Source organism: Phaseolus vulgaris, chromosome 11 (assembly GCF_000499845.2).
Source record: "Phaseolus vulgaris cultivar G19833 chromosome 11, P. vulgaris v2.0, whole genome shotgun sequence".
NCBI lineage: Eukaryota > Viridiplantae > Streptophyta > Magnoliopsida > Fabales > Fabaceae > Phaseolus > Phaseolus vulgaris.
The window spans coordinates 47,751,272-47,763,113 of NC_023749.2; the positions used below are offsets into that span (position 1 = coordinate 47,751,272).

The 11,842-nt window shown below is 29.9% G+C and overlaps 1 protein-coding gene across 1 annotated transcript; it reads left to right on the top strand.

Moving 5' to 3' along the window:
• The first annotated feature begins 8,312 nt into the window (after positions 1-8,312).
• On the top strand, positions 8,313-9,750 carry LOC137810695 (protein transport protein Sec61 subunit beta-like). Its single transcript, XM_068612098.1, has 2 exons — positions 8,313-8,449; positions 9,347-9,750. The coding sequence occupies exon 2, from the start codon at positions 9,350-9,352 to the stop codon at positions 9,596-9,598; it is 249 nt and encodes an 82-aa protein (XP_068468199.1). The 5' UTR covers positions 8,313-8,449; positions 9,347-9,349; the 3' UTR covers positions 9,599-9,750.
• The last annotated feature ends 2,092 nt before the right edge of the window (positions 9,751-11,842 follow it).

The window sequence follows — 11,842 nt, forward strand, 5'->3', positions numbered from 1 at the left end:
TTATTATTTTGACTAAATTAGATATTATTTTATAAATTAAAAAATTATAAATATTGAAATAGTTTTTTTTATTAATAAAAAATTATAAATTAATTTTTAAATTGATATCTAATTAACTTATTTATATATAATTAACTATCAACATTTAAACTATCCAATTTTAAAATTTAAAGTAATTAATAGCTAAAACTTTGATAATAATTTGATATTAACGTAAAAAATAGTTTATAAATTTTTATAAAAATTATTTTAAATATCGATAATTTATTTAGTTTATAAAATATTATCTAATTTAATTATTATAATAATTAATTATTATTTTTTGCAAAATTTTTTTTATTTAATAATTTTTTGGTGGGAGAAATACATTTTTTTTATTTCAATCTTAATGAGAAAGGCAATCACAATAAAAGTTTAAGTATTTGTTAATGTAGTTATAATTAGTATTTGATATTATATTTAAAACTAATAATATGGAAAATAATTGGAGAACTTAATCTAGATTTATTAATTTTAAGTACAAATTTATTAAGAGACTATAAATATATTAAGTCTAAGGTAGGTATTTTTTTTACTAATTATACATGTGAATGTCTTTGCTTGTACATAGACCTTTTTTGGCACATGTGATAACTTTATATTAATGAAAATAATAATAATAATGGTTTTGTGTATATTTAAATGTCAAAGGTTGTTTATTTTAAAATTAGTATTTTGTTTAAATAGCTAAATTCTATCTATTGTGTGTATAAGTAATTATTTAAAAAAGTACTTCAAAAATACTTATTTAAAGTTAAGCATTCTCATGAATTAACTAATCCAATAGGGAATGACTTGGCATTGCAATTTGCAAACGTGATTATTTGCAATGTTTAAAAAATTACAACTTTTTGGCTGCGTTAATTTGGTGAATGTTGAATGTTATGATTTATATTTATTTACAATCATATAATAAAATAATGGAACCATATTCATTTATTTTTATATTTTTTGTTATATGATGGAACCGTATTTATTTTGGGCCGCGTGTACGGTGCCGTTTTATGACTCTGAATTCAGAGTTGAATATTGGTATCCTAGGTGGCGCTGTCCTTGTACACACAAATTCTTTGTGTGAGTTCGGATAATTCTAGATTTTGTTTTCTATATGTTTAACGTTGACCTAGTCATTCATTACAAGTGAATTATAGTTGTGTCTCGAGAAGCATGAAAAAGTTGATTAAAAAGTAAATAGAATATTTGATTTTATTTAATTAGTTTTTTCAAATAAAATATTATAATAAAAATAGTTTAAAAAAGTAATAAGAACTATGAAACTCAGACACTCATATCTTATGTGTGACACTTATAAAATACTTATTTATAAAAGAACAAAAATATGCTTTAAGACTCCGTTTATTTCTAGAAGCAGAAAAGAGAAAATTTACTGTTTGTGAATAGAAAAAAAAAATGAGGTATTAAATAATATAAACACACAAAAAACGAAGGGAATTTTCTGTTTAAAACTTTCTTCGACGTGGTATGAGAGAATTGCAAGTTGCTTTATAATTTAGGTTAGTTTTTTTATTTTAAACTAAAATTATTATTATTTTTATTTAAAATAAGATTATAATTCAAATATAAAATATAATTAAAACTGTAAAAAAATATTTATTATAAAATAACATAATTAATTATTTATAAGAATAAATATAAATAATAATAATAATAATAAATATATTTTTAAATAAAAAAATTATATAATAATTATATTAATTATAAAAAAATAAAGATAAAAATAATAAAGTTATTTAATTTATAAATAAATCAATCCAATTAATTTTTTAATAATTTTTAAATATAAAAGTAAATTTGTAAATTTATAATTTTATCAATTAAAAAATATAATTTCAATCACATCTATCACATCACTCACAAACTTTCATAAACTTTCTCTAAACTTTCTACTCTATTTACCTTAATCCAAACAACATTACTTTCTTCACACTTTTCCTTCAAATCATCTTAAATTCACTCCCTCATTTCCACTCTCTAATCCAAACAAAGCCTAAAATAAAAGTGTGAGAATTATCCCTAAAAGTTAGTCGTAGTTTGGACGAATCAAAGTTCGGATCATCTCATCTCACAACTGATATTATTTTTTTAATTTTAATTGTTGTGTAATATTGTTTTTGTCCGTTGAATATAGTTAAATATTTTTATTTATTATTTTATTGCTATTAATATTTATAAGTAGAAATTTATATTTTATTTCAGGGTTAACTTTATATTTTTTCATGTTTCTTTATTTACTTATAATAAATAGCAAATTATTAGTCGTTATTTTTTCTTTTATAATGATTAGATTTGCAATAAAAAATTTGTTTTTACAGACTGCTCAAATTAGGGATTAAAAAACTAATAAATGATGTTTTAGATTTTTTTTTTAATTTATTCGAGTCTAAGAAGAAAAACAAAAGAGATAGTGTGCTACCACTAATTTGGCAAAACAAATTATCATATTTAGTTTATCCACCCGCTTTCGTAAAACGAGCCAAAATAAGGCAAGACAAACCTATTAGATTGTTTTTCTTAAATTTAAATTTAAAATGAAATAATAGTTTAAAATATTTTGTATTATTTGAAAATAAAAATATACAAAACTTACATCATCAACACTTACAACATAAATTTTAATTATTAATTATAGTGAAGTAATTTAAAATGTTAAGAATAATTTTTTATCTAATTAAAGACATTAATTAACCAAGATTTAGAAAATATTTGAATTAAATATTTGATTTCATGGTTAGGGGTATAACTCTTCATGAGTTTAATTTTTTTCACCTCATTTGTTTTAAAAGGCCTAACATTCTCCTTTAGCCATTTTGTCTCCAGGCACATTCTCCCTGCACCCAACACATTCTAACTGGCACCCAATCATTTAATAGTAAAAGACGAATATATCCTTAATGAAATCTTGAAAACTATAATTGTGATATGCACCCAATGACCTGCACCAACCCTATTCTTCTGTTCTTCCATTTCATTGTGCCTGCCGCAGCCACCGAGCCACCGTAAGCCACCGTGTTGTGCAGCCACCGTGAGCAAGCTTATTGTCCAACCACCGTGAGCGACGTTCTTCTCCATTCTTCTGCACCCACCGTGACCTCCATTATCGCAGGCAGAGCACCAGATTCGAAGGTACGTCATGCTTCCGGATATTTTTATCTATAAGTGAGTGAGAGTTGCGGATATTTTTATCCGCAAGTGACTTTTGAGAGGTGCGGATATTTTTATCCGTAAGGGAGTTTGGGGTCCGGATAATTTTATCCGTAAGTTTGTTTTGACTTACGGATATTTTTATCCGGAATATAGTTGGGTCCGGATATTTTTATCTGTAGGCATAACTGTGGCTGGCTTCCGGATATTTTTATCCGTAGGCACAACTGTGGCTTCCAGATATTTTTATCCGTAAGTAACGATCAGTTCCGGATATTTTTATCCGTAAGCAACGAGCAGTTCCGAATATTTTTATTCGTAAATGAAGAAGACAAGGGCATTTTAGGATTTTTAAAAGTGTATCGGGTGCTAGTCACAATTGATCGGGTGCAGGAAGCAATTGCCTTGTCTCCATTGACAACATAATTCATTAACTAGTGGTCCATTTCAGACATCTTATCCACTTCATATGATATTTTGTTCCAAAGTTCCTATTTATTATTCATAATTAATGTTTCACTCCTATACATCCAATAATAAATAAGAAATATAGATTTATTATAATTTTATCAAAAATTAAAAAATAATCATTGCAATTGGACTGTCTACAATGTTATATTCCAAATTGTAGAGTTCAAAATATAATTTTCTATTCCAAATTCTACAATTCAAAAGGTATTTTATGGAGTCACAAATTGGATTTCAAATTGTAGAATTTGAAATACAAAATTGTATTCTTAATTATACAATTCAGAAGGCATTGTGTTGTAAAAGAAAAAGCTTTCGAATTATATAATTCATAATATAATTTTGTATTCTAAATTCTACGATTCGAAATACAAACTTATATTCCAAATTGTAAAATTCAAAACTGTTTATGAATTATAGAATTTTTAATTCAAAAAAATAATCCACCACATTACCTTAAATAAAATAAGCTACCTCACCACCACATCCACTACAAGAAAAAACCACCACCAACCACCACAAGGCACCAAAAACAACCACTAACCACTACAAACAACCACAATCCACTATTGCAACTCCCAACGAAAATAGTAAATACCCTAAACCCTAAATCCACTATTGCAACTCTCAACGAAAATAGTAAATACCCTAAACCATAAACCACAAGCCACCACTACACCTATCCAACACCACTGCACCACTAACCTTATTCAACTCCAACAACATCCCTTAACCTAATAATGTTTGGAGAAAGATATTTTTGGAAACAAATCAATTATAAAGGTACAAGAAGAAATTATGGAAGTGTAGGAATAAATTGCCCGCATTGCTTAACCAGTACTAATGGGCCCAAATCCCAACTTTACCGGACCGAGTTAAATGGCTCAAAACCAAATTTTCTTAGGAGAATATATCAATAAGGGTGTTTCTTCCTGCACCCCTACATTTTTTAAAATACCAAAATTAACCTTGTTATTTTTTTTTCAAAAGGCACTGTCCATGGCTACCATTGTTTTTGGGGGTTGATTGTTGGTGTTGGTAGAGGGTGATTTAAGTTTTGTTTTTGGGATTGGGTTGTTATGGGATTTAGAGGTTCTTGGAAATCGGGTTCTGTGACTGTATTATGGACCAACCATCCGCAAGTGAAAAAATGAAATACAAATTAGGTATTCCATAAGTAAAGTTTTTGTATTCTAGATGAGGGGGTGTTCCATATGCATTTATGTATAACGAATTCACAAATTTGAAAAAAAAATCATTACGGAATGGTCATTTTAGAATACATTTTTTGACTTATGGATTGATAGTTCCATAATACATTTTTTGACTTATGGATTGGTGGATCCAGAATGCATTTTTTGACATATGGATTGGTGGATCCATAATGGATTTTTTAACTTTCCATGTGTTTCTTATGGTTTTTAAAAATTTGTTGAAATTTGATGGTAAGATGTTAATTTGTAGAACTATGGACAATACTTAAGAATTCAAACAAGGATTATATGATGAGGTTGATGTGTGGGAGGGTCTAAATGATGATGATATTGAGAAGTCAATATCCAACAAAGCATTAAACAATATATGAAAGTCATATGAATGTACAAATGTGTTTACTACAAATGAGGTAAAGTTGAAGCTTGTAAAGTATGTTTAGGTTGTTTGTTATTTGGTAAATTAAATATGAACTTGTGATAACTTCTGTAGATACTTCCTACTCGGTTGACATGGGTTAGAAAAGTTATGTTTCATTTTTGCTTTGTTATTGTTATATTGAGGTTGGATACTTCAAATGGCCAACGAGGAAGGGAGACATTTATATTATTAGGTTGTGAGAGAGGAGGTAAATACAAGCGATGTAAGAAGGAATTACAGGTTACTGAGAGTGTAAGTGGGAAATGTGAGTGCCCATTTAGATTATGAGGGCATCCAATAAAAGGTTTTTTGACCATGATGGGGTTATTTTTTTTGGTTTTTACCAAAATGGGGTCCGTTTAAAAAAAATTACAAATTTAGGCAAGTCGTGCCAATTCGGCACGACTTCATATGTAGAAGTCGTCCCAATTAGGCACGACTTCTGCCATGTCATACTAAAGTCGTGCCAACTTGGCACGACTTCTGCCCTGTCATACTGAAGTCGTGCCAACTTGACACGACTTCTGCCACGTCATAATTTTTATTTTTTTTTAATTTTATTGTTTATATATTGGGTATTAAGTTATGTAATGTTAAAAATTAATTTGATACATAATTTTCTAAGAGTGTTAGTTTTAAGGAACAAAAAAATTGGATAATTGTGTATGGATCATGTTTGAATTGAATGAATAAATAGATAGATAAAGAAAATGAATGTTCTAAGAGTGTTATGAATGAATGAATACATAGATAAAGAAAATGAGGAAATTAATAATCAAACTTGAATTGAATTTTATTATTACGCTTGTCTGTGCGAACAATTATGACGTGGCAGAAGTCGTGCCAACTTGGCACGACTTCTGTATGACGGGACAGAAGTCGTGCCAAGTTGGCACGAATTCAGTATGACGGGACAGAAGTCGTGCCAAGTTGACACGACTTTAGTATGACATGGCAGAAGTCGTACCTAATTGGGACGACTTCTGCATATGAAGTCGTACCGAATTGGCACGACTTGCCTAAATTTGTAATTTTTTTTAAACGGACCCATTTTGGTAAAAACAAAAAAAAATAACCCCATCATGGTCAAAAAACCCCAATAAAAGGTGGTGAAGGATGAATGTTGAAATTACTTTGTAAGTCTCATAATCATAACTTGGCAAATACGTTGGTTGGTCATCCATATGCTGGTAGGTTCACATCCGGTGAGAAGTTAATGCTTATGGATATGATAGAGAATGTAGTGAAGTCTAAAAATATTTTGTTGATAATGAAAAAGCATAACAAGAAAGATGTAACCACCTTAAAGTAAGTTTACAATGCACGATATGTGTATAGAAAATCAGATCGAGGTGACAGAACTGAAATGCAATAGTTGATGTTGTTACTTGAGTGAGATATGTATGTCCATTGGTCTAGGTTTGAGGAAGGGATGAATGTCGTGCAATATTTATCTTGGACACACTCTGCTTTAGTGAAGCTAAATGTCTTTAACATTGTGTTGATGATAGACAATACGTGCAAAACTAATAGGTACATGATGCCCTTGCTTGAAGTTGTTGGTGTTACCTCACCAGGGTTGATCTTCAGTGCTGCATTTATGTTACTTGCATCAAAACTATATCATAACTTTGTATGGGTCCTTGAGGTTTGTTTTTGAGAGTTGATTCATAGTCAAAGGTCGTGGTCAGTGATAGAGATATTACTCTAATGAATGCAATAGATGTTGTCTTTCCCGAAGTTGCTAATTTGTTATGTCGTTTCCACATTACTAAAAATGTCAAAGCAAAACGTAAAATGATTGTTCATCCAAGAGAGACATGAGATAATGTGATGAAGCCTTGGGGAGCTATTGTCGATTGTGATAATGTAGAGGCCTATGAGCATCGTGTTAAGGCATTTCATGTTGTTTGTTCACCATGACCTATGTTTACTGAATATGTGATGTGTACCAGGTTAAATCCACACAAAGAAAAGTTTGTTAAGCTTTGACAGATAAGGTCATGCACTTAGACAACACGACAAGTAATAAGGTTTTAAGTATGCACATTGGAGTCTCAAGAGAATGTCTTGGATGTCAATGAGAGACTTATGCTTTTGTTGGGATTCCATGAACAAGAGGATCATCTTCCAATATAATGCAATTAAATCTTCATCAGAAAAGAGTTTTCATGTGGTGGGTCATGTCTTTAATGTAATAAGATATAAGAAATTGTTTGACTTTGTATCAAAATATGCTTTGTCGTATATTGCATAAGAGAGTGGTCGAGTTGAATATGTTGGTTTAGATAGATCTCGTTGTCGGTGCACCCTTAGATCTACTCACGGGCTTGCTTGTGCTTACGAATTGGCTTCATTTGGTGTAAGGAGCATACCATTGCTGTTAGTGCATTTGATATGAACACGATTAAGCTTTTTAGATATTTCAACAAGTGATACTACACAAAATCGCATACTAAAATTGCAAATCCGATTTTATTCCAAACACATCAGTCCGGTTAATTTTCAAAATAATCAATCTAATGGCATATTACAGAATGCCTCTTTCGGTACCCTAAAAATTGTATTGCGAAATCCCAAATCCGCCAAAAAAATATGAGACACCCAATCTGTAAACAAAAAATATTACTTACCTTCCTCTTTGAATAGAGTCATCGCAAAAACCACTTAACCACCACCAAACCTCGAAAAACAAACCAACTCCATAAAGAGAAACCACTAGGAACACCCAATGCACCACGATTCCTTGCTTTGTGTTTGCTATGTGCACATGCTGAGAAGGCTGAAAGAAAGAGTCACCATGCTACTTCTACTTTAGGGTTTTTAAAAATTTCCAAAAATACTTTTGTAATTACACATGAATGTAGAATGTAGGGGTGCAAGAAGAAAAATACTGGAGTGCAGAAAAAAAACACAGTATCAACAATCAGCAACACATGGTGACATTGCATAATGTGATTGGTTGTTTTCACGTGGCAAAGTCAAATTTCAGCTTCTATACTTATATATATATATATATACATATTATTGTAAAGTCAAACAGTGGTAAACGTGAAACGACTCGGTGACCGTATTCTATATCTCCGGCGACTTCTTCTCTCAAATCTGCAGCAGCCACCAACATCACTCACCGGAAATTCATATCAAGGTTCCTTTATTCCCATGTATTATTGCTGATAATAGATCTGAGGCTTTTTCCTTTTAAATGTTAGGGTTTTGAAATTGATTTTCTGTATCTCCCTCTGTTATGCTTCGATGATTTCTTTTGTGTATCGTTTAATTTTTTAAATGTGAATGTAGTATATTTCCACGTTTTGAAATGTTCCATATGTTAAATTGCGATGATTCTAGTATTCGTATCGTGAACGATCCCGCTTGCTGTTGTAATCAGTGTTAACTGTGATGTTGTGGATCCAATTTCGTTTTTCCTTTTTTGTAACCAAGGGGTACATCGATTTTCAGGTTTTAGGTTTTATGATTGTTTAACAGAGTACATCGATCGGGAAATTTGATCGTTTTTGTTTTTGGGATCTGGGTAGGTTTGTGATGTAGAGAAGATTAGAGTTTTGCAGATCTGGAATTCTAACTTCATTAGTACTGTTGGGTGATGTAGTTTTGGATGCAGTTTCTTAAAGGGAAAAGGCAGATGCAGTTTTGGATGCATTTTCATAGATGCTTTTAGTGTTGTTCTTCTATCAGAATTACCGTTTCATCTCAGTAATCTATATTGACCTTTGATTTGATGCAAGCTTTTATTCTGTGAATTACTTTAGTGAAGCATAAATGAATGAGTTTGAAGAGTTTGTTGTTAAAATTAAATGTATACATGTCAAATCTTGAATTTGAATTAGAGATACATTGCTTTTTCATTCATTTGAGAGTTGTGAGTTCTTGAGATTTTCCTTTATCTTGAGTTTCTACTTGTTCTGGAGGGGAAACTGAGTTAGCGTGAGAAGATTTAGTTGTAGTACTTGATTTCTGAGGTTTTGTATTTTGTTTTTTTTATATTCAAGATTCCTAATGTATGTATGAAAATGTGTCTCAGAAAATGGCTTTAGGTGGAACAGCTCCCCCAAGAGGAAGTGCAGCAGCTACTGCAAACATGAGGAGAAGGAGAACAACCGGTGGTGGGGCCTCTGGAGGAGCAGCTGGAACTATGCTCCAATTTTACACTGATGATGCCCCTGGACTCAAGATCTCCCCAAATGTGGTTCTTGTAATGAGCATTGGCTTTATAGCATTTGTTGCTGTCCTTCATGTGATGGGCAAGCTGTATTTTGTGCGTAGGGAGGCTTAGAGAAGAGATTTAGGTCTATTTTTGGACTTTTAATACAGTCTCTCTTATGAAACAGTCTCAAATTTTTTCCTTGCTTTTGTATTTTGGTACAATCCTTTGCTATTTTTAAAGGTAAAAACAGTTGAAATACTTTGGTAAGAAGTATTTTGTTAGATCTTTTCGTTTTTTCAATTGGTGACGTGTGTTTTAGTTTCCCTGAGTCGCTTAACTGAGATGAAAACTGAAGTATTAGAAGTTACTGTAAATTGATTTCTAACCAGGCTAACTTTTATATTTTGTTCTTCGTTGATCAGTAAGAAATCCATGCATAGCAGAATTTCTAGATAACAAACCTTTTATTCAAATTTATGAGGCTGAAGGTGTTACTGGTGTAATAATAATGACTTGGACTGGTTTTGGCTGCATGTATCTCCCAAGGAGCCAACTTGCCTTGCTGCTACTTCCTACTTAGAGCATGTCAGGGATGACTTGAAATTTTGGATTTCGGCTGTTTTTGTTTTGAGAATATTTGTTTAAATTTACAAAAAGAAAACTGTTTTCATTTTTTATTTTATATATCTAAATGAAGGTTATGATTATTTTTCTAGAAGTTTATTTTATGTTTGAGAAAAAAAACTGAGTTACTCTCAAATTTATTAACTTTTTTTTTCTTTTTTCATACTTTTTTTTAATTTATTATATAAAAGTTGATTTTGTTCTTCTATTACCTAAAGAAAATTAATTATATTTTTTGTTCTAGTAAATTTACTTTAACAAAAGTTAATTCTGGTTATAGTCGAGTATAATAATTGATGGTTGTAAATATAAATAATTATTAAAGCATTTAATTTTTAGAATTATCTGAAAGGTATTCACAGAACAGGAGTCCAAGATTCCTGGTAAGAAACTTCTAAACTCTATTAAATTTTAACATGGTTAGATGATCAAACAGGTTGCCATGGTTGCAAGGGTTGGATAAAACTTGGTTCACTAGTAAAATTAAGCAACAAAAATATAAAGCATTTACCCATTAGACAGTCTAATTGTACACAAACGTACTAGATGATCTCACAGTACAAGGATGTGCTAAACATTTTTTTAGACCGTCTTTTAAGGCTAAACATGCCAAACGACTCCAAAAACATAAAAAAGTCAAACGATACAATGCTAATAAACGTCTTAGACGGTCACTGGAACTTATACATATTAGACGGTCACTTCGTCATCTACACGTTAGACTACCTAATGTATAAGAGAGTGTCTATACTTGATTGCTATGGTCTTAGAATATTTTTGTAACATTGCTTTAATGTTTTCGAACCTTACTTGATGATATTAATTTACAAAAATTAATTTTTTCAAGTAAAATATTTGATTGATTAATCTTATGAAAGTTTTCGTATTTTTGAACGAAAAACAAAGCATCCTGAAAAATATATTATGCATGATGATTGCAAAGTGCTTCTAGTACTAATAAGCCTTAATGATTAAGGTAGAAACAATATTAGAAAGTTTTCATATGAACCATGTTTAACTAGAAAGTTTTAAAAAATCAGAGATATATGCAATCACTAATTTAGAGCATTTTTTGAAAAATATAGAGAAAATAAATCTAGGTTAAAGTCTAAGTATTGATGTTTAAATCTTGTATAAAATTAGAAAGTATTTGAAAATATTTTAATATACATTTCAAGTATTCTATTAAATTTTGGTTCACTATATTTCATGTTTATCTTTGGGTTCATATTGTACATTCTAGTTGATTTCATATTCCGACTTTCATTTTGTGTCACCTAATACTAGCATGAAACACAACTAAAATTTTGTAAGAAAATATTAATTGAAATTTACATGTTAAACAATTATAACACTAAAACATTAAATTAGCTTCCAAATAATAGTTTTGATCAAAATGCATTTTTATTGGAGTTTGTTAAGTTGACTTTAATTCAAAGTAAAATATTAATTATTTTTTAAAAGTTAAAATTAGTAAAATTACTTTTAAATTTTATATTATGTAAACTGTATATGTTGGTTAAGTTGACGCTATATACAAAAAGAGAGTCAATTTAGTCAATACTAAGTTGATCTTAACCTTTTAATAAATAAAAAAAATTGTGTTTATGTCAGATTAATATTGAGTCTACTCATTAGACATTAGTAGAGCTAATTTATTCGACTTTAAGTCAACACTAATTATTTTTAACTTTTTTAAAAGTAAAAATATTTGTGTTATAATTTTTTAACTTTTTTAAAAGTAAAAAT

What these genes read in the sequence shown, in the direction of transcription:
- LOC137810695 (XM_068612098.1), top strand. Translation starts at nt 9,350, where the DNA reads ATGGCTTTAGGTGGAACAGCTCCCCCAAGAGGAAGTGCAGCAGCTACT.